Raw genomic sequence first — 23338 nt, 5'->3', positions numbered from 1 at the left:
AGAGAGGAGCAGGTAGGTGGGGAATCACGGGCTTGGAGATGCAATGCAGGTATTGAGCCTGGGGAGTCCTGGTGGGGTGGGTGAAGGTGGAGCAAGTTGGGGGGATACTGGGGAGGAGGGCATGATCTTGGTGGATGGGAGGGAGGGGGTGGTATAGTCTTTGGTACCCTGAGCTGTGAGGTCATAGACGCAAGGACAAGAAACTGCCTTTGGTCTCCGCGTCAAGGTCATTGGTGATCTGAAAGAGCAGATTCTAGGCTTTGTGTGTGTTGGAGGGAGAAAGGCACGTTTGGAGTGGGTTTATGAGAAAATGGACTGAAGAAATTGGAGATGGTGAGTACAGGACACCTCTTTCAAGGATGTTTGCTGCAAAGGGGCATTGAAGTGTTATTTATTCATGTCTTTTAAGATGCAGGAAATGACAGTTTATATGCTGATTGGACTGCTCCCTTAGCGAGGAAGAAATGATGGAGAAGGAGATTTCCCGGAGTGGGGGGGGGTCACTGTGCAGTTGGGGGTGGTAGGAGGGCCAGGGTGTGTGCGGGTCCATCACAGGCCTGTGGGCATCACCCTCTGATGCTCTTAGAGTAGGAAGCAGGTTCTCTGTCGAGAATGAGGAGGCAGGAGGAGATGCTGGAGGTTCTGGGGGAGGAGGTGTGAAACGGCCCAGGGAGGTTGAGGTGACCAGGTAGCAGGGGGCTGGGCACGGTGCTTTGTGGGGTGACAGGCTGTTTCCATTTTCTTCTTTATCCTTCTGAGTGAGTGGCCCAGAGGTGTGCGGATTGTTATTCAGAGTGGGAGTGAACGGGAAGGGAGGAGTCTCCAGCTCAGGCCTGGTGAGGAATCCTCTAGCCGCCCTGGGGCTATGATGAGGCTGGAGGGAGGTGGGTAGGAAAGAGCCCAGGAGCGGCCCACGCCCTGAGGAGGTGGTCCTGCTGAGAGCTGAGAGCCTCTCTTATCAGCAGGTCTCCCAAGAGCAGCCAGCAGGCAAGCCTGGACCCACCGGGGCCAGAGCCCCATTCGGCCCCAGGTGGCGCTGCCTGGGTTGAGATTGGGACAGTCCACTTCACTGTTGCATCAGCGCCACGGACTTTCTGCCCTGTCTGGTGGCTGGTTCTCACCTTAGACAGCAAGGTTGTTTTAGAATTTAAATTGTATCATGTTGCTCCCCTGCTTAAAATCCTTTAGTGGCTCTTACACTTAGGACAAAATTAAAAATTGTAATGCTTTCTCTGAGGCCTTGTGTCTCTGCAGTCACCTTTTAGTTCCTGGTGCCCGGGGTCCCTGCTGGTGTCCTGGGGCCCTGCTTCCTCCTCTTGGAGGCCTCACCTTCAGTGATTCCTCCTCAGAGGTGATTTTGCAACCAATTTAATGTAGGTCCTTCCTGCTTTTCTTCATCGTAGAGCTTTGTTCTTTTATAGCACTTACTAGAGCTGGTGATTGTGCGTTCACTTTTGCTTGTTCACTGTCTCTTTCTCCTGCAGAGCGTGCGGGCAGGGGCTATGCCAGTTTTGTCCATCACTGTCCGCCCAAAGCCTAGCACAATGCTGACACAAGCACAAAGTAGATATCTCTGGAATGAGCTAATGAATGCATGAACGGGGAAGTAAATAGTGGGAGAATTAAGAGACCCATCAGGAGCGCAGGTGTTACCAGCCGCTGCCACACAGAATTTAAAATTTAAAGTCATTTGAATGATGGGAATTAGCGTCACAGCGTTCAGAGTTGAGAGTGCCCGACGGAGTGGGTGACCTTAAGCACTGCTGCCTAATGGGTGGATGAGCTGCCTAGAAAGGGAGGGTGGGAGCCCGTGGGTGGGGAACAAGCACCAGGTAGAGTGGGGCTTGGCAGGTGGGAGGCATAATGGAGGAGCAGTTAGCAACCTGTTTTTATTGGAACAGAGTGGACGTGGGAAATGAGTCTGGACCAGGATGGCAAGGCAGGCGTGCTCATACAGCTGTGCGGTCCAGGACCACGGCAGCCACTAGCCACGCATGGCTGTTGGGCCCTGAAATGTGACTCATGGGACTGGATGTTGAATGTTATTTAATCTTTTTTTTTTCGGTGGTTTCTTTTTTTCCTTTTTTTGGCTGTACCACCCAGCCTGCAGAACTTTAGTTCCTTGATCCGGAATCGAACCTGAGCCCCCTGCAGTGGAGGCACAGAGTCTTAACCACTGGACCACCAGGGAAGTCCTGAATGTTATTTAATCCTAATTAATTTAAAGTAGCCACAGTGGCAAGTGGCAACTGTTTTTGAACAGCATAGTTCCAGAAGATGCTAGTATAAAAAGTGTCCCTTCATTTGGGGGGCACAATTGAATGTTTACCATGATGAAAGTGAGGTGAGGTGATGTTGGCTGTCCTCTTGGGAGATTCTTGAATCTGGCAGTGGGGGTGAGATGGGTTGGAGGAGAGAAGACTGAAAGCATGGAGAGTCTTCTGTTATTTAACCAGAGGCCGGCATGAGAGGCCATGATGCTGTGAGAGCAGGTAGCTAATGGCCAGTGCCCCGTTTCATGGATGGGATGGACAATGGTAGGGACCTGGGGCTGAGGGAGGGTGCGGGAGCACCCCACACCTTTGAGCCTGGGGGCCAGAGCAGTGTGGTGTCGTGGACAGAAGTGGACCCACTGCACGTGCGTGGGGTGGTTGGGAAAGCCATCTGGGAGGAGAGTTCCATTGGGAACACTCTCTGGGGCAGGCCTGCCTGGCATTTGTAAAGTGAGGTGGACCTGGCATTTGGGGGAGAGGTGGTCGGCAGAGACTTGGGACTTAGCTACGGAGACATTGTAGTGGGAACAGTGGAAACAGAACCAGGATGTCATAGGGTAGGGTGTAGAGGGAAAAGAGCCTTGGAGTGTCCCGCAGTTGGAGGGGACGTGAGCAAGTGGAGCGCGAGAGGCAGTGGGGGAAGGGTGAGAGAAGCAGGTTAAGGTGGGAGTGCGGGCGGTGAGATGTGACGATGGGTGGGTGGAGCATTGAAGCCAGAGGATTTGTCAGAAGGTTGTTTGGAATCCTCTGACCTCTGGGTTTAGACCCCATGAAAGAGTCTAGAAAATGTCCTCCGTTTAGGCTCCTGAACTTTGACTCAGAGGTAATGCTACTTTCTCTGCACTGAGATCCTAGGGCTGGTGATTGAAAAGGAAGTCCTTGTTAGTCTCAAAGACATTTTGTTGTGATTAAGACACGACTCAGTGTAAATACAAAGTTGAACTACATGAAATTGCAGTTTTTGTAGGTAAAAGCTGTCAAAAACTGACCATTTGTATGATTTTACGTGTTGTGTAAAGAAAGCGTCCATCAGACGAGCAGCTCCGCAGCCCACACAGGGAGCCATGTGGTTGTCCCTCCGGCCTTCGCTGTGTTACTCTCCTAGTGCTCATCGCACTTGAATCCTCCAGACCAGCATGTCGCTAGTTATCTAGATAGCTGCACTTTTGCCTCCCTTCCCTCCTTTACGAATGTATGGAGTATTAATCACGCTTCACGTTGGATTCCCTGGGAAGCGGACTCGAGGATGGAGATTTGCAGGAAGCATACTACGGAGCACTCGTGGGGAGTGCGAGGGACTGGAGAGAACGACAAGTGGGAATGTGACTCTATTGATCCTGCAGTCCGTGAGCCTGATACACTGCTCCGTCAGTGTAGACCTTGGAAAACGTCTTTCATCTGTACTTTGTAGTACTTGGTGTACACATTTTGCCGAATTTATCCCTGATACGGACTAAATATTAAAATTTACGCCTTATTTGGGACTTGCCTGGCGATCCAGTGGTCCAGACTCTGTGCTTCCACTGCAGGGGCCCAGGTTCCATCCCTGGTCAAGGAATTAGTGGCAAAAAAAAAAAAAAAAATTACCCAATATTAAACATTAATATTTGAGGTTTTTTGTATATCCAATCATTTTTGCCTGTGAATAAAAATAGTTTTATTTCTTCCTTTCAAATCTTAATGCCTTTTATTTCTTTTCCTTGCCTTCTGCACTGCCTAGGCCCTCCAATAAAATATCATACACAAGTGGTGCGAGTGGGTGTCCTTTCCTTGTTATTGATCATAGAGGGAAAGCATTCAGTCTTTTACTATTTAGTATTATATATATAGCTGTAGGTTTTGTATATATACCCTGTATCAGGTTGAGGAAGTTTTATTCTGTTCTTACTTTGCTTTGAGTTTTTATTAAGAATGAATGGTGGATTTTGTTAAATGCTTTTTTTGCCTCTATTGTAATGGTCATATAGTTTTTTCTTATTTAATATGGTTAATTACACTGATTAATTTTGTTTTTGTTTTTGTTTTTAGAACTTTTATTGAGATACAGTTAACATACAATAAACTGCATATATTTAGAGCATACAATTTGGTATCCCAATCTCCCAATTCATTCCACCCCCAACCCTCCCCGCTTTCCCCACTTGGTGTCCATATCTTCGTTCTCTACATCTGTGTCTCTATCTCCGCCTTGCAAACCGGTTGATTTGTACCATTTTTGAATGTTAAAGCAACCTTGCAATCCTGGGATAAACCCCACTTGGGTATAGTGTGCTATCCTTTATAGCAGGATTCAATTTGCTAAAATTTTTTTAAATTTTAAGAATTTTTAAATCTATGGTCATGAGGGCTGTTGGTCTGTAGATTTTTCTTTTTGTGATTCAGATTGTGGTGAATCTTTTTTTTTAATTTTAAATTTATTTTTGGCTGCGTTGGGTCTTTGTTGCTGTGCATGGACTTTCTCTAGTTGTGGAGAGCCAGGGCTACTCTTCATTGCGGTGGCTTTTCTTGTTGCAAGGATGGGCTCTAGGCGTGCAGCCTCAGTAGTTGTGGCGTGTGGGCTCTAGGACACTCGGGCTTCAGTAATTGTGGCTCAAGAGCTCTAGAGTTAAGGCTCAATAGTTGTGGCGCATGGGCTTAGTTGCTGCACGGCATATGGGCTCTTCCGGGACCAGGGATCGAACCTGTGTCCCCTGCATTGGCAGGTGGATTCTTAACCACTGCACCACCAGGGAAGTCCTGATCTGTAGATTTGGGGAATGTCTTTGTCTGATTTTGATATCAGTGTAATATTGGCTTCATTAAATGGGTTGAGAACTGCTTCTAGAAAGTAGAAATGGAGGAATTTGTATAGAAATGTTATTTTTCTTAGATGTTGTGAAACCATCTTGGCCTGGAGTTTTCTTTGTGGGAAGGTTTTAAGCTATAAATTCAATTTCTTTAATAGATAGGAGTGCTATTCCAGCTACTTCTTTCTTCATGAGTGATCTTTGGTAGTTTGTGTTGTTCAAGGAATTTGTCCATTTCAACTAACTTCTTAACCCTAATTGCATAAAGTTGCTCATAATATTCCATTATTATCCTTTTAATGTCTGTAGGATCTGTAGTGATGTCCCCTTTTTTCATTCCTGATATTTTGTTAGTTTGTGTCCTCTCCTTTTTTTCTGATCAGTATTGCTAGAAGTTTATCCATTTCCTTGATCTTTACAAAGAACTAGGTTTGGATTTAATTGATTTCCTCTCTTTTGTTTTCTGTCTCATTAATTTCTGCTCTTTAATTTCGTCTGCGTACTTTGAGTGTGGCTTACTTTTTTGCTATTCGCTTCTTTTTGCTAGCTTTTAAGGTGGAAGCTGTGATAATGATTTTAGTTTAATTTTGTTTTTTTCTGTAAGCATCTAATGCTGTACATCTTCCTCTAAGCACTACTTTAACTGCATTCAGCAAATTTTGATTTGTTATATTTTCACTTTCCTTCCATATATATTCTAATTTCCTTTTTCTTTTCTTTTTGGCCCATGTGTTATATAGACGTATGTTGTTTATTTTTAGATATTTGGAGATACTCCAACTGTATTATTGGTTTGTAATTTAATTCTATTGTCTTCAGAGAACATAGTGCGATTTCATTACTTTTAAACATATTGAGATGTCTTCTGTGGTGCAGGATGTAGTCTTTCTTGGTGAATGTCCCAGTGTAGTGGAAAAGAATGTGTATTCAGCTGCCATTGGTTATAGTGTTTTATTAATGTCTGTTAGTTTAAGCACGTTGATCGAGTTCCAGTCATATATGTATACGTAGACTAAGTTTTGAATTTCTTTTACTCCTTTCAGCTCTGTACTTTTTTGGCTCATGTATTTTGAAGCTCTGTTTTTAGATGCTTACACGTTGAGGATTATTGCATTTTCTTAATGAATTGACCCTCTTCAATTCCTGGTAATACTTCTTTTCCAGAACTCCGCTTTATGTGACAGTACATAGGCTTCCAGCTTTCTTATGATGAGTGTTTGCATGGTGTATCTTTTACATCCTTTCACTTTTCACCCATCTATATCATTACATTTACAATAGCTTCCTTTAGTAGCATGTCCTGAGTCTTGCTTTTTTATCCATTCTGAGAATCTCTTGCCTTTTAATTGGAGTCTTAAAACCATTAGCACTTAATGTAATTATCGGTATGGTTTGCTTTTTGTTTGTCCCACCTGGTTTTTTTCCCCCAGTCTTCCTTTATCCTTTCAGATTAATTATGTAGGTTTTAGTATACTCTTATCTCCATTGTTGGTTTATTTGCTATACCTAATTGTTACAGTTTTAGTGGTTGTTCTAGGGTTCACAAGATGAGAATGTACCACTTCACGTACAATGAGAGAACCTTCAGTGGAGTGCCTTCCTTTCTTCCCTCCAGTCTGCGCGGTTATGTCATGTACTTGACTTCTACATCTGTTCTAAATTCCTGGTGCCACCTTCCTCTTCTTCCTCTTCCATCTCCTCCTCCCCCCCCCCTCCTCCTCCTTCCCCCTCCTCTTCCTCCTCCTTCTTCTTCTATATGCAGTTATCTCATAATGAGGAAAAAAGTTTATTTTCTTTCTTATTTGCCATATCTGATACTCTTTTATATTTTGTGTATTCAAGTTCCTATCCAGTATCATTTTCTTTCTGCCTGAAAAAATTGCTTTAATACTTTTAGTATTAAGTCTGCTGACAACTAATTCTTTTATTTTTGTTTCTCAGAAAAAAGATATTTTCTCTTCATTTTGAAGACTATTTTAACTGGTCATGGAATTCTAGGCTGATAACTTTTTGGTTTGGGGTTTTTTTTCCTACTTGGTAATCACTGAGTTTTTTGCATCTATAGATTTTAGTTTTCATGAAATTTGGAAAAACTTTTAACATTATCTTTTTAACTATTTGTATCACTTCTCCCTTTTATTGGGGGGGGTTTCCAATCATATGCATGTTAGGGTGCTTGAGACCTATAGGTCTCTGAGCCCTGTTCATTTTCTCTGTGCCTCAGTTTAGATAGCTTCTTCTGCTGTCATCAGATTCACTTCTCCCTCTTCTTCTCACAGCATTTGAGGTGCAGTCAGTCACTTCCAGTGTTTCCTCAGTGAGTTGCCCACTTGGGATGCCCATCCTTGCCCCGTGGTCTGGAAAGTGACTCCAGGCAGAAGCTGGGGGCATGCAGGGCTCACCTCCTTTCTTAGGGACCACAGCCCGTGCTGCCTGTTGTCCAGCATCTGAAAAGAGTGCTTTCACATACTTTGCACAGTTGCTAGTTTCAGCAGCAGGAGGACATGCCCAGTCCCAGTCATAACCGGAGCTCTGGCTCCATCCAGCAGAAGGCTGTTGCGTAGGCTTTTTGAGTCAGTTTTCGGCGTGGGAAGTCTTTGTTGCAGTCCAGGTGAGGGTGTGGAGGTTAAGCATCAGCGTCCTCAGTCTCTGATGATCAACACTGGTGATTTCAGGTGAGGAGAGTCTCCGAGCAGGCAAGGACGCAGCACCGGGGTCGAGAGAATGTGCCTCTGGGGCGCAGGCTTCCTTCTCATTGTCTCAGCACCTCTTTACTGTGCATTAGGTGCCAGGCGTGTGTGTATAACTCACTATTTCTAGTTTCTGGGATTCCCTATTAATACTTCCTGCCTTAATTACTGTTTTCTCTCTTAGTGATTTTCAGCTCTGGCTGCACGCGAAAATCACTTTGAGAACTTTAAAGATACACTGGCTCCTACCTGCCGCCCCCCCCACTACTTTCTAAAAACCGAGTGATTTTAAATGCGCACCGGACTGAGAACTGCTCTTCGTGTTCGTGTTCTGCATTTGCTTTTCCGCCACGGTGGCCAGCCGCTCGCTGTCCCTCCTAGGTGGTCTTTACTACTGTTGTTGAGTGAAACTTGTTCCATCATTTAGTGTAAAAAAGCTGTTTAAACAGTCAGTAATTGAATTTACCAGTATCCTGTATTTTCTTGGCTTGGCATTGTTTCCCTCTAGGCTGTTTTCTGTCCTAAATGAACCCTTCACTGGTTTTTACACTGCGAGTCTGTGAATGCCAAAATGCATACAACTTTGGTGTTTCTTTGTAAATGATTCCTCTGGTTACTTCTACTCTTTAACAAATCACCCCGCAGCTTAGGGGCCTAAAACAATTGTGTATTATCACCTCTCATGGTTTGTGTGGGTTAGAAATTCAGGAGACACTCAGCAAGGGGTCTTGTGTGACTCCATTCAGATGCGCTAGGGCTGGATCATCTCCAGGCTCCCTCAGTTGCATCCTGAACCAGGGCTGGAGGAGCAGCTGGGGCTGCCACCTCTCTGTGGCCTCCCCAGCATGGCACCTTGCTAGCTGGACACCTTGGTGGCCAAAGCACATATGCCAGGAACGTGCAGTGGGGCTGCAGCGCCTTTTGCAGCCTGGCCTCAGTGGTCACAGGGTCGCCTCTTCCCCGTCGCACCCACTGGAGGGGAATTGGGAAGACTGGCCGTGGTCAGGGAAGGTGGATTAGACGCTGCCATTTTGAAGGCCTGGGGTCAAGAACCTGCTGGCACACTTTCAGACCACCAGTCTTGCTTTCCTCTGTGGTGGCTTTTAGGATATTTAGTCCTTTACGGCAGTGAGTCTGGCTGTGGATTTGTTTTTATTTACTCTCCCTGGTGCATGGGTGTACTTTTGCTCTGGAAATCACTGGCCAGCAGTGCTCCACCTCTGTCTTCTCCCAGGGTCCTCTTGGACATACAGCAGCTCCGATACGTCTCCCTGGCACGGTGCTTCCCTCCTGGTTTCTCGTGCGTTCTGCATGAATTTCAGTCCTGCTCTCTAGTTCAGTTAACATTTCATATTCTTTGAGTAGGTATTTATTCTTTTCCTCATTCACCAAATTTGCTAACCTGACACAGTTGAAAGTTGCTTTCAGGGACTTCCCTGGTGGTGCAGTGGTTAAAGATCCTACTGCCAATGCAGGGGACACAGGTTCGATCCCTGGTCCCAGAAGATCCCACATGCCGTGGAGCAACTAAGCCCATGTGCCACAACTACTGAGTCTGCACGCCTAGAGCCCGTGCTCGCAACAAGAAAAGCCACCGCAATGGGAAGCCCAGACACCTCAACAAAGACCCAACGCAACCAAAACTAACTAAATAAATATCAAAATACAAAACATTAATCAAATAACTATTTTTAAAAAGTTGCTTTCAGGTTGCTGTTTTGTTTTCTGAGGAATAACCAGAGTCCGTTTTTGTGGGGTTTTTTTTGTTTTTTTTGGTTTTGTTTTATAGTAGTGGCACACGGGCCTTGTTGCTCCGTGGCATGTGGGATCTTCCTGGAGCAGGGATCGAACCCACGTCCCCTGCATTGGCAGGCGGATTCTCAACCACTGCGCCACCTAGGAAGCCCCCAGAGTCCGTTTTTGGATCCGTGGTGCACAGGCAGCCATGGCCAGTGGGTGGGAGACTGTAGGTTGCTGAGGGCCAGCATCTGGGATAGTGAGCAGGGACCCAGGTGCACAGGGGCACCGGGTGGGGACAACATCCCTGGGGGTCTGCAACCATGAAAATGAGGACAGGTGGCAGTTTTGGGGGTTTAACACATGGGCAGACTTCTTCCCTCCCCTTCGCGTACTGATGCATAACTCTTGCAGTGAAGGAAGGATCAGAACACGCGTCCTAACAGTGCTCCGTGGAGAGGGAGACAGGTGAAAAGCCGCATCCTGGCCCGGGGCACTGGGGTTTTCTGGACACATCTGGTCCTGGAGATGCACGTCTGCAGGGACTGCGACTCACAGGAAGTCCAAGCGCCTGAGTGCAGGGTGGGGCTCTCCGAGGAGGGGGGACAGTGCTCTGGGGGGAGGGACAGCATGTGCAAAGGCCCTGAGGGCTCCCAAGCCTGGGTGCAGGCGAGGGGCAGAACCACTCCCCTCGCAGTGTGGGCGCAGCACAGGGTCGGAGCAGCGGAAGTGTGCCTGACAGGGGTGGGTTTCCAGCCCACGTCTTCTGACCACAGGGCTGACTTTTCCGTGACCCGTGGATGCCTCCTCAAGGCCAAGGGATGTGGTAGTCCGCAGTTCCCGGGGGGCACCTACCCAGTGTGTATGTCATCTCGCGGATCCTCCCATCGCAGCACAGGCCTCTGCCGCCCTGCGGTTGTGCTGACGTGGTCTGCGCCACGCAGAGCTGGGCCAGTTAGATGCCGCCTCTGCGTCCTTGTGGGTTAGGCCCTTGGAGGGGGAGGCCTAGAGGACGTGGGTGCCCAGTACCCGTGTCGGGTCCTGGGCTGGACATGGCAGTATGACAGGACCCTGAGGGACAGAGTCTGATGACATGGGGTTGAGTTGTGAGGAGGGGCTAGTCCATCTCAGGTTTGTTCTGGACTAGGGAGGGGCAGGGTTAGGGTGGAGGTGCTGGGTTTGGGTTTGGGGCCTGGGGTGGAGATGCCGGGAGCTCAGAGAAAAGCCAGGTGGGGTCAGGGGAGCTTGGCGGAGCGGGCGCCTCCTCAGCAGTGTGACGCGGGCGGAGGGTGCCCTGCAGGCGAGAGCTGGCATGGCGCGTGCTTGTTTGCAGTGTTTTCGAGGGCTTTATCGAGGCATAGTTTACATAGCTCAGAATTTACCTGTCTCAAGTACACAATTCAGCGGTTTTGGTAAAGGTGTGGAGTTGTGCAGCCTTCACTGTGTCCAGGTTTGGAGGATGTCCGTTGCCGCTCCCAGGCAGGCCACAGCTCAGCCCCGTCTCTGCAGACCTTCTTCTTATGGACGTTTTGTATGCGCACGTCCCACCCCGTGTGGTCTTGGGTGTGACTTCTGCTGAAGAGCTCCATGACTGCTGGAGCATCTGTCATGTGGATTTCCACGACTGCGGTGTCCGTTCTCTGGGGCGTGGGTGACTGAGGGGCTTTCGGAGTGGTGCGGCTCTGAGCGCTCCTGCAGGTCTTCGCGGGAACGCCTGTTTCCACTTCTCTTGGGTGGACTCTGGGAGCGGTGGGTGGGGATTGCTGGGTCACATGGAAACTTATGTTTTAACTTTTTAAGAAACTGCCAAATCATTTCCCAAAGTGGCTGCGTCGTGTCGCTTTCCCAGCAGCAGTGGATCAGTGACCCTGTTCCTCCACGTCCTGGCTAAGGCTTGTCTCCACCCTGTTGTCTCTAGACACCCTGCTGGGTGTGAAGTGGCATCTCCCTGTGGTATAATTTGCATTTCCCTGATGACCAGTGATGGTGAACATCTTTTCATGTGCTTTTTGGCTATTTGTATGTCTTTTTTTATTTATTTACTTATTTATTGGCTGCGTTCAGTCTTTGTTGCTGCACACAGGCTTCTCTAGTTGCAGTGAGCAGGGGCTACTCTTTGTTGCGGTGCACAGGCTCTAGGTGCGCAGGCTTCAGTAGTTGAGGAGTATAGGCTCAGTAGTGGTGGCGCACAGGCTTAGTTACTCCATGGCATGTGGGATCTTCCCAGACTAGAGCTCGAACCCGTGACCCCTGCATTGGCAGGTGGATTCTTAACCACTGTGCTACTAGGGAAGCCCTGTATGTCTTCTTTGAAGAAATATCTACTCAGATTCTTTGCCCCATTTTTAATTGGGTGTGTTTTTTTTTTCTTCTTGCCATTGAGTTTTTCATATGTTGTGGATAAAAGCTCTTTATCAGATATGTGATTTGAAGATATTTTCTTCCTGTCTGTGGCTTGTCTCTTCACTCTCTTAATGGTATCTTTTAAAGCATAGTTTTGAATTTCAATAAAGTCTATTTGACCAGTTTTTTCTTCCATCCCGTGTGCTTTGAGCATGCATCTCAGAGGTCCTGGTTGTTCAGTAATATCAACACTGAGTCTGTGGCTTAGAAGTCATGCTGCCTGGTGGAGTGGAGTGGGAGTCACGGTCCAGGCTTGAGGGACCTTGGGAAGTGAGGAGGTGAAGACCAGGGTCCTGGCAAACGTGGGGATGCCTGGGGGCCAGAGGAAGGTGGTGGCTGGAGGGGTGGAGGTGATGCAGGAGGCAGCGAGGGAAGAGGTGTAACACATGGGAGGAGAAGCCAGCGGCTGGCGGGAGCTGCCTGGGGAGGTGGCCCTCGATGCTTCCCTGCTGCTGCCCTGACAGTGAGCATGGATGGAGCAGCTGGAGACAGCGTCCACCTGCCACTCCAGGCCTGGGGGGTTGAGTTTGTGGGTGAATGTGCCGAGGGACCCAGGGGGTGATACTGTGGTTCCCAAACCTTTCCTAAAGCACAGGAGCAATGGAAGAATCTTTTATTATAACGTTTGGTCTTTTGTCATCCAGGTGAAATGGGTGTCTTCTATTAATGGGGTGACTTTTAGGAAGCCTCTCAGAGATGGGACTGGTGGCCAGGGGAACCCACCAGGTGACTTGAGGGTTGGAACTTTCACCCATGGCCAGGCTCCAGGGCTGGAAAAATCAGTCGCCAGCTGCCGATGGTTTAATCAGTCATGTCTATGTAGTAAAACCTCCATAAAACCCCAGAGGATGGGTTTGGAGAGCTCCTGGGCTGCGGAACCTGGGTGCACCTGTGTGCTGGGGGGGGGGGGGTGCCCTCCGTGCTCCACAGGGATGGTGGCTCCTGTGCCAGGCCTTCCAGATCTCACGCCATGCGTCTCTTCACCTGGCCGTTGATTCACACCCTTTAATAGCCTCTGTAACAAGCTTGTAATCGAGTGAGGAAACCGGTTTCCTGAGTTTTGTGAACTGCTCTTGCAAATTAATGGCATCCAGGGAGAGGGTGGTGGGAGCCTCTGCTTTACAGCCAGTGGGTCAGAAGCACAGGTGAGGACCTGGACTTGTGGCTGGTGTCTGACGTGGGGCGGAACACCCAGACAGCGTCTGCGGTATGGAGAGTTGCGTGTCGGTGTGGAAAACACACTGCAGGGGCGAGGGCGTTGAGGGCAGCAGGAGTCACGGTGAAGACCAGGGTGTGTGCCGTTGCCCCACCTGCTGCAGGCCCACCCTGGGCACAGCCAGCCTCCTCCTGGGCGGGCACCAGGAGCTTGGTTCATTTCCCTGAGCTGGCTTTTGGAGGAGTGGTGTGGGTCGGGCACCAACGGGCGGGTGGCAGAGGTGCCGCAGGTTGGGGGCCAGGTGGGGGTCTCTGCCGGCGGGGTGGTGGCTCCTGCATGAGTGCTGGGCAGGCCGGGCGGGCTGAGCTGGCATGCAGATGCCAGGGGGTGGTTCTTCCCCGAGGGTGCCTCTGGTGAGGCCTGGGACCCAGTGGTTCGAGTCTCGTCCCCAAGCCGCTTATCAGCCCGTATCCCTGCTCACAGCTCTGACCTGTGCGTCACCTTGTTCCCGCCTGACAGATCATAGCTGCTGCTGCTAAGGCATCTCCACCAAGAGCTGCTCCGTCATCATTTTCCTCTTCATCCAGCAGTTCCCTCCCCTACCTCCTTTCTGCTGCCTCCAGGGCCCGGGGACCGGTGCTCGGCACTAAGGGGCCCGAGAGCTGGAACCTGGCGCGGCCTTTCCACCTGCGATCCTTCGGCTGGGATCAGACACAGTGCCCTCTCACCTATGAGAGCTGGCTCTGAAGGAGACCCCAGAGATACTGACCCCCACCTAGAGGTCAGCAAGGTGCCTGTACCCTCGGGTGGCTGGCGTCCCAGCTGGTGAGGAAGGGTGTCTCCAAAACCCACATGTCTAACTTTTTACATTAAATAATAGTTTATTTAAAAGTCGTGTTTTGAATTTTTGTGCTTAACAGAATGTTTTACTATTGTAAGTAAGAAAGAAAAAATAGAATAATGCCAGTAGAGATGAATGTGATCTCATAGCACTCGTGCCTCCGCCCTGAGGCCTGTTGAAGTAGCACAGCATCTCCTTGGAGATTCTGCGAGTGACAGTGAACTGGAAAGTTTGGCTAAATTTTAATACTGTTCTGTGGGATGTTTATCTGCTCCAGCAGGTGTTTGTCGGGAAGACACTGGTTTTTCCTGCAGGACTTCAGCGTTTGTTGTTGTTCCTAGGTCTGTGTTGACATGTTGCTTTCTCTGTTTGCCGTGAAAGCTGCCTTCTCGTACTCACCCTCTGTGTGGGACTGAGCCGGTCACAGGCGAAAACACAAGCTGGCTGCAGCGTGTTTGAACTTGTCTGAGTTTAGCAAACCCTTGGCATTGGGGAGCCTCTGACAGGGCATAGAGCCCTTCATGTGCCTTGTGCCAGAAACAGTTTTCAGTATTTTCTGAATAACACTTGTAATATATTCTGTACAGAGCAGGTATTCACATATTTCTCACTGAACATTGGTAACCCATCCTGAAAATCAAACGTTCTTCATGAAAACAGTCTATTTTTCATCATATTAAATGGAAAATATTATTAACTCATTAAGTATCAATTTCCTAAAACATCTTCCAAACCCTGGTAAAAGACCTTCATATAAGAAATATCATGTTAGAATGTAAAACACGGTTTCCTGATTTCCAGACAAGTGAGGCGAAGTATCTGCTATTGCTTTTCCTATGGTAACACCTAGAGCCTCTGTGCATCCTGGTGACTCAGCAGCGTGTGTCCTGCTGACACTTTTTTAAAAAATTTTTTATTGGAGTGTAGTTGCTTTATCGTGTTGTGTTAGTTTCTACTGTACAGCAGAGTGAAACAGCCTCGCGTCTACATGTAACCCCTCTTCCTTAGATTTTTCTCCCATGTAGGTCACCACAGAGCCTTGAGTCGAGCTCCCTGTGCTGTAGTGCAGGTCTCCTCAGTGGTCTGTTTTATACACGTATCAGTAGTGTATATTTTCAGACCTGCGCAGCATGCTTCTCCCAATTGAATTTCAAATCCAACCTGAGCCTTTTTCCCTGCATGTTGTTTTGAGGAAATTGTTGATTTAGTTTTTTGACGTAAGTACAAATACCCCTTTAATAACCATTAACTGAAATACATGTTAGAATAATTATATGATTTATGAACTGAAACATTTTTTATTGACGTATAATAGATTCACAATGTGTTAATTTCTGCCATACAGCCAAATGATTCAGTTATACATATACATATGCATTATATATATACTCTATGAACTTTTTTTTTTTTTTTTTGACTGCTTCGGGTCTTTGTTGCTGCACGTGGGCTTTCTTTAGATGTGGCAAGTAGGGGCTGCTCTTTGTTGCAGTGCGCAGGCTTCTCATTGCAGTGGCTTTTCTTGTTGTGGAGCACGGGCTCCAGGTGTTTGGGCTTCAGTAGTTATGGCATGTGGGCTCAGTAGTTCTGCACGGGCTTAGCTGCTCCACAGCGTGTGGGATCTTCCCAGACCAGGGCTCAAACCCGTGTCTCCTGCGTTGGCAGGCGGATTCTTAACCACTGCGCCCCCAGGGAGGTCCTCTATGAACTTTTAAACTATCAAAAAACCAAAAAATATTCTACCAAGAAATGTTAACCGGGGTGACTGCCACGAGGTGCGCCTTTACTTGTGGTGCGGTTATTATCACCGGTGAGGTTAAGAAGTTATTTCTTCTGTATTTTAAAGTAATTTGTATGGTGGAAATGAAATTTAAATTAATTTTAAAAATTTCTGGAATCCAACTCCAGTTTTTCATGCTGAAGATAATTTTTTAAGGAAAGCATGTTGGTTTTCAGGTAAGGATGACAGATTGAAAACATGCATACAATTTCGCTCTCTCCCAAACACCTGCTAAATGAAGAGGAAAGTGATGTTTAAAAAAGTCAGACTCACAAGGCTGAGTCAAGTGAGAGGGAGACAGTAGTACAGTTTCAGAAGCCGGGACGTAGATGAATACGTCGTCGTTGATTTAGCAGATCTGAGAGTGCCAGTTTCTGTGCTGACAATGTGGAGAGCTGAGGACTAATCCTGTTTGTACCACAGAATCCTCAAAAGGCTCAAAATTTAGAGGCACCAGGGACCTTAAGGAAGCCAAGCAGAGAACCGCAATGCTGAGCAGAAAACCAGAGGCTGATAGGAAGGCCCAGGAAGAGCCGAGAGACCAAATGGAGTCTCCAGAAATGAATAACAGTCAGGATTTAGAAACTGACCAACTGGCCAAATAGTAGATAATAAGCAGTTGAAGAGAGGCTTTGTGAACGAGTTGAAAGGAGTTTAATAAAAACAGCAAAGAGTTAACAAGGTGGAAAGTGTGACAGAGAAAGTGATTGAGGTGTGGAGGACATAATGCAAGAGTTTCAGATGCATTTGATTCCAGCCCCAAAGGGAAAATAGAAGAGGCAATGTTGGAAGAGCTGTTTGCTGGAACTAATGACAGATATGATGATGGAAAATCGTTTATTTCAAACAGGATAAATAATGTCTGTGTTGAGAAATGTCACACCAAAGCTCCAGAGCACCAAAGACCAAGACAGTGTTTAAAATAACCAGAAGTAAGAGCTCTTCCAGGGTGCTGGCAGGTCCCGACAGCCGCTGCTCGGTGGTCACAGCACCTGGAGGACAGTGGGAGCCGCCTGAGGTGGTGGCCTCCCACAGGGTGGTCTTCCAGAGCAGGGTGGGATACTGTTTGCAGAGAAACAGAAAATCTTCACCGAAGAAAGCACGGGATGCAAAATGGAATGGTTAACAAATGATAAACATGTTTGCCTGAAGTGATTATACTCTCTAGGGTTCAGAAGAGAAACTCCGCAGCAGCAGCAGGGGTGCCAGAGGAAGCAGAACACAGATTTGGGTGGGAGAACAGAGAGGAGCACTGAGGTCTGGGAGGCCTTTACCTGGTAAAAAAAAAAGTTCCAGAGGCAGGATAGGAGATGACAGGCTGGCAGAGCCCGTCACCTCTACACGCTGCAGCTCTTGGGACACATGGAAGGCATGCAGGGCTTTCAGGGAGAAAGAGACAGAGAATCTAGCATCCGAATGGCTTGAACTTCTCAGTAGCAACTCTGCAGTCTCGAGGTCTGGGGAGCAGTAAGTTCACAATTCCGATGGAAGGTGACCTCCAGCGTGGTGCTCCGTCCACTGACGTGCCCCGTCCTCTCTGTCCTGGAAGCGACTGAGATGCTCTTTACCGTGTGCGGCCAAAGGTGGCCCCTGGCAACAGCAGTGCCCCTCGGTGGAGCGCGCCTCCGAACATGTGAGCCAGCGGGTGCCCTCTGTGTGCCTCACGCCGGGACCCGGGCAAGGCTGAGCACCCGCATGTCTCCACGGCAGCGAGTCCACAGGCTCTCCGGTGCGGTTGCCGCCCCTGCCCTCCAGGAGCCTTCAGGCACCTGCACCAGCACCTGCGTCAAGGGCGACGTGCGCAGTGTTAGGGGCCGGGATTGGTGCCTTCCTGTGCTCCTCCCTCACCCCAGAGGCGGGAACAGCGGAACCGCCCCGGTGACCCGACTGCCAGTTTCTCCCTTGTCTCCTTTGCACGTTCCCACCCCTTTCCCAATATCACAGCTGATTCTCTGCTCAGATTTGCTGGTGTGTTGGAGGTTTGGGGTTGGGTTGGTAGTCATGGGGTGAAGAAAGGAACTTTAGACTTTGGGAGAGGAACCAGGTGTCAGGTGAGGTGAAGGAGGGGGACCCAGGGTGCGCCGTGGGTACCAAGTGAGGCGGGAGTGAGGTGGGAAGGGGGGCAGCGCCAGTGGGCTGGGCAGATGGCAGTGGGGCGGGCGGGTTCTGGGAGAGGCTGCGGCACGTGGCACCTTCCTCGGGTAACTGGCCGCCTCGTTAACAGGAGACGGGAGAGGGCGGCGAAGGAAGCGGCAGCACGTGGAGCAGGACAGCCTTGGTGCCCGCGGCGCTGCCCACGGCGGTCACCTGACGTCTTCGGTCAGTGTGGGGACGCCCTTGGCTGTCATCTCTTCTCATACAGCTTCCGCCCACTTGTCCACTCCTCGTCGGAGCCATGGCAATGCACGTGGTGCACCTTCTCGTGGTTTCCGTGTGTCTGTCTCTCTGGTTTCCCCGCCCTTTTCCTCTCTGTAGTTGCGGCTGGACCGTCCACTGGCTCTTCTCCCAGCCCCCTGTACTGCGTCTGCGGTGCCCATCTGCCCTTGGACCCGACGGTGGAGTTCTCAGTGTCAGCCTTTGTGTTTTGCACATGAGCCCTTTCTTTTGATTCCAGTGCTGTGGTCTTGTCGTCTGTTTTCATGAATCCATTGGTCACGGATATTTGAAGTTAATGCCTTGCTGCAGAAGTCCCAGTGACGCTGTGGGCCCTGCCCAGACGGACCCCCAGACTGCTGCCGGCCTGCCCGCCGCCTCAGCCAGATGCCCAGGCTCAGCACCCTACCCCGCCCTGGCCCCCCCCACCCCCCCACTGAGTAGGCCCCCTCCCCCAGGGTCATCCGGGGCCCCTTGGGTCCCGGCTGCTGTGTAGCATTTCCTTGCTTCCAAATAGATTTCTTTAAACCTTTTTTCTAAATTTAGGTTTCTGATTGTCCTCAGCATGAGCTCTGCCTGCTGAATGCTCTTCCGTCGTTGGATGGGGAGTGGTGGGTGGGCACCAGAGTGGTGCATGTGACCACTCAGGTCTTGTCATCTGTGGCGCCCCTGAAGTAGTGCCCGTGGAGGCACAGAAGACCACGTGACGGATGGTGTGGAGCACCGATGGGCCTGTTGCTGTGCCACAGCCCCGCAGCCTCTGTGCAGGTCCCCCAGCTGCCCACTCTCTCGCTCTCTCCTCGAGGCCTTTGCTGTGGGCGTTGCAGCCCCTGTCTGGAGCCCTGTCTGCCCCAGTGCAGGGGCTTGGGCACGGGATTTGTGCTGGTGCACGGCAGTCCCTGGCAGGAGCCCGAGCCTCCACCTGCTCTGGCTGTGTCACGACAACGTCCTGCCTGAGACGCTCAGCTCCAAGCCTCGTCCTGGGGAGACCACGGGCAGAGCAGTGCTGCTTGTGGCCGTCGTGTAGAACAAGCAGAGAAAACGCGCCCTAAGATCTGGGCTGTTGGTCCCTGTGCTGGGCGTGCCCCCGACGGGTCTTCACAGTGTGGAACCACTGCTCTTTGTGTGTGGGCCAGAGTGGGAGCTGGCGCCTCGGTGCCCAGTGGTGAAGGGCGGTGACCACAGTGGGTCTGTCCAGCCCATGTTGCACTTGTGACTTTTACAACTAATACAACTTAAATGCTTCAAATTTTGAATTATTCTATGAGCACACACTCCTGACAGCTGAACCCTGGCAGCTATCACGTCATCCAGAATAAACCCTTCTTTTATAGCTGGCCAGACTCTCCTGTCCCGTGTCTGCCTGATCCTGGCAGCCCCGCCTCGGGCAGGGGGCCTTGCAGAGCCTCGCAAGGAGCTCTCTTGCCACCCACGTGGTGCTGTCCTCTTGGTCACCACAGGTCAAGATTCAGCACGAGCTCAGCTGGGCAGAGCCGAGCATCTCTGGGAGGCTTGGGGAAGGGGGCAGGGTTGTGCTTAAGACCGTGCCACTGGCTGGGTAGGCTCCTGGGGGCTCCCACCCTTCCTTGAGTTTGGGACCTGCGCTTGGACAGGAAAGGGTGGGTACAAATCACTGACCTTCCCTGGGCAGCAGGGGTTCACATGCTTGGTGCCTGCCCACGTCACAGAGGGGCACGTGGCGGTTGGTGTGTGCAGAGCTGTGTGCTTGCTGGGGCAGATGGATGGGGACAGACTCTGAAGGAGGTTCGACGTCAAGTGGCAGCCTCTCTGTGGTCTGGGAGCTGCGGGGTGCAGGTGAGCCCCAAGGGGTGAGTGCACCATGGAAACACAGGGTGGGCAGAGAGGCGGACGACAGAGGCAGCTGAGAGCTGTCGTGCTGACATCTTCACACCTGCCTTTGGTTATTGAAGGAGAAAGGAGGTTGAAAAAAAGGAATCCTAAGACTTGAGGGGAACATTCCAAATGCTAGTGGCGTTTCGGGCAGACTCGGGAGGAAGCCGTGGGGCCACGGAGGTTCTCCCGGGGCTGCTTAAGAAGCAGGTGTGTGCCTGCACCCTCTGCCTCACTGTCTGGAGTGGCCGCTGCCCCTCCCTGTCCCAGGAGGCACGTGAAATCTTTCCTCCTGGCAGAGGAGACAGAGGCCACGGGAGTGGGGGCTCTGGCAATGGTGTGGATACAGGTACGTGCCCAGGACGTCGGTGGCCAGGCCTTTCCCTCTTCCTCTGCACCAGCTTTTGTTGTAGCACTCGGGGTGGGGGGGCTCCCAGCCATCCAGGGAGAGCCAGAGAGGCCCGCACTGGGCCCCATCCAGTGGGTCAGCGCACCGCCCTGACCAGGCCCAGATTGGAGCTGAGCTTCCGACGGGAATTGGGGAAGCGTCGTCAGCGTCTCTGAGGTGAGAGGCCGTACCTCTCAGAGAGCAGGCAGCTGTGCAGGGGGGATGGGAGGCAGAGTGGAAGGTTCAGGGAATGCAGTGAATGTGGTCATCCAGAAGAGAAGAAGGACAGAAAGGCAGACACGGGAAAGTGGGAAATAAAGAGACCAGCAGAGGCCGCTCCAGCTGGCGCAGGAGCTTCAGCACCACAGGACCAGGAGGGCGAGGGGCGGAGGGACCCCGAGGAGGCGTGAGGGCGGTCGGGCTGGCAGGAGCAGGGGGCCTCAGAGGCACCTCCAAACCTGACAGTAAGCTGCGACCTGGCCACGTAGCCCATCTTCTGTCCAGGTGGGATAAAGGCATTTTCAGATGCGTACATTTTCAAAAACTTAGCTCCCACCTGTGCTTTTTCAGGAAAAAGAAGAAATGGGAGCCAGGAAAAAGCTCTCGCAGCAGGGAAGATGGTCCCAGAATGGGACCCATTCTGCCCCAGTTCTTGCTTTCTGGACCCACATTCGAAGGAGACAGGCTGCTCGTGTGAGGATGTCCAGAGTCTTGGTGGGAAGAGAGGTCACTGGCGAGTGCGGCGAAGGTCCCCTGGGGTAGGGCCTGCCCTAGGGCATCCCCGTGCTGGGGCCAGGACTGTGATGCCAGCAAGAGCCTGTCTGGCAGAGCTGCAGCGCACGCCTCTCAGGAACAAGTGTTGTGGAGTTTTTCAGCTGGAGCGAGGCCCCTGACCCCAAGTCGGTTCCCTCTGTGCACCCCAGCCCTGGTGCTCCCCTGCTCCAGCTTTGCTTCCCAGGCCACGCGGGCTGTTAGTCCTCACAGCTGAAACACAAACGGAGCAGCACGTGACCTCTCCTCAGGCTGCCACCCCGCATCCCTGTACCGAGCACACCTGCACCTGCCGTCCCTCCTGAGCCCATCCCCCACCGCTGGTCTCCACAGGCCGCCAGCGCCCTCCCCCCTCACGCTTCCTCGCCTGCTTGAGCCCTTACCTGTCATCTCTGCCATTCATCATGCCCGTAACACGCTGGGCAGGAAAGTGGAATTCCTGTTGTGTGGTGATTTCTCCTAAACTTGTGTCCAAAACGCAATCCCTTCCCAACCCACGGGTGGCTGACCAGCTGCTGGACGCACAGAGTCAGTGCCTGCCTGTGTGGCAGCCTCCCCCTGAGGGCGCCGTCCGTGTGGACGCCCTGCCTCCCTGCCTCCTGCACCTGCCCCACTGCCCTGGCTCGGCCTGTGCTGCCACCCGGGTTGTTACTCGTGCCGCTGTCAGGGGTGACGCGTGGTGTGCAGTGGAGCAGGAACTCTGTCCCCCGGGGCACCAGAGAGACTCAAGGTGCCGCGGCAGAGGACGGCTTGCTCTGAATGTGTAGAAAACGTCTCCCAGTTTTCTGAGAAAACTCCCGTGGAGAGTGAACCAGCAGCTCTGGGGATCAGGGAAACAGTTGAGGTCTCGAGGAGCGCACGTGTGTGCTGTTTAAACCCCGGGCCTGATGGTCAGGAAGCGGCTGGCGGCTGAGGTCAGGGCAGACATGGAGGGCTGGCAGTGTGCTACCTGCAGGCCAGCGCTGCTCGGGATGGGGGCCGGGGGAGCTGTCCGTTATCCAGGGAGAGGTTTAAGCTCTCCCGCTATGGCTGTGTCTGGGCCTCCTTTTGCTCGGGTGTCTGTATGCGTGAGGCTGTGTTGTCCTGTTTTGTGTTCCCTTTGGTGGCCCTTCGTGGTGGTGGGATGTCCATCTCTGGGCATTGCTGCCTCTTTCGGGTATCAGAACTGCTGTCCAGCTCTGAGTGTTTGCTGCTGCTTTCCTGTCATTCAGTCCCAGCCCTTTACGAGCCCCCCACCGTTGCTTCATTCTGAACATTACTGATGACCTCAGGGTAAGGGGCCACCCTGCACGCCGCCCACCTTGGGGCCCGTGTGACATAGGCTGGATGAGAGCCTGCATGCCCCCAACCTGTGTTATTGCTCAGGAAGCACCAGCTCTTTCTGGGGTGCAGCTTTTTGAGGCCTTAGAGAACCCTCCTTACCTTCCTTTTGTGCTGTGGCCTGGAGGGGCAGCCTCCTGCAGCCAAGGCCCTTGGAGAAGGGGCAGGATTGGAGACGCCCGTCTGGTGTGCCTTGGCCCCCTTCTCCCCCTTCCCTCTCTCTCCTGGCCGCACCATAATAGCAGCAGGTGTGTGTGTGTGTCGGGGGTGGGGGTGGGGGGTGGTTAAACGGCCCCAGGAGGGCTCTATCGATCACCAGTACAGCCCAGCGGACATGGGATCCGTCGTCCTCTCATTTGGCTGCTCCGAGAGGCACCTGCTTAAGGGGTGGCTGGATCCAGATGCCAGGTGGTCATTCACCTTTTTCCTGTTATTTATTTCTGCCTCCTTTTTATTGTTGTTTTTGAGAAGCCTCTCTCTGCTGGGGACATAGTGGCCCAGCCGCTGTAGGCCCCGAGCCTCATGCTGGCACTTCCAGCGGGCAGGCGCGTCTTCTCCTGTGGACCTTGGGGATGTTGCCTCTGCACTGCACCCATTCCGTGGGGCGGGGTGCCGGCAGGGCCTCCACTCGGACACCTGGAGGGGGATTTCGTGTCCAGGGGCCAAGGCTCCGCGATCCCAGTGCAGGGGACCCAAGTTTGATCCCTGGTCAAGGAACTAGATCCCACATGCTGCAACTAGGAGTTCACGTACCGCAACGAAACATCCCACATGCTGCAACTAAGACCCGGCACAGCCAAATGTGTACGTAAATAAATACATAAAACCAAACCTAATGATGTTAAAAACAAAACAAAACAGAACAAAAGACCTGGAGGCCCTGGGGAAGGGCCTGCTAGCGAGAGCAGGGAGAGACGCACAGATGCACTGGCTCCCCCCGTGGCATGGGCTGGGCCCAGCAGGAGCAGGAGC

General features: G+C 51.3%; 1 protein-coding gene across 1 annotated transcript in view; it reads left to right on the top strand.

Moving 5' to 3' along the window:
• The window catches only part of LOC130854340 (serine/arginine repetitive matrix protein 3-like), a 31914-nt gene extending 12274 nt beyond the window's left edge, over positions 1-19640 (top strand). The window contains exons 3-4 of the mRNA XM_057737032.1: positions 17888-17982; positions 18278-19640. Coding sequence (XP_057593015.1) covers positions 17888-17982; positions 18278-18532 — 350 coding nt within the window. The 3' untranslated portion in view covers positions 18533-19640. The remainder of the gene's footprint in view (positions 1-17887; positions 17983-18277) is intronic.
• The last annotated feature ends 3698 nt before the right edge of the window (positions 19641-23338 follow it).

This window comes from Hippopotamus amphibius, chromosome 5, assembly GCF_030028045.1.
Source record: "Hippopotamus amphibius kiboko isolate mHipAmp2 chromosome 5, mHipAmp2.hap2, whole genome shotgun sequence".
NCBI classification, from domain to species: domain Eukaryota; kingdom Metazoa; phylum Chordata; class Mammalia; order Artiodactyla; family Hippopotamidae; genus Hippopotamus; species Hippopotamus amphibius.
Note: the sequence above shows the minus strand (reverse complement) of the source record. Positions and strands in the feature narration are given on the sequence as shown.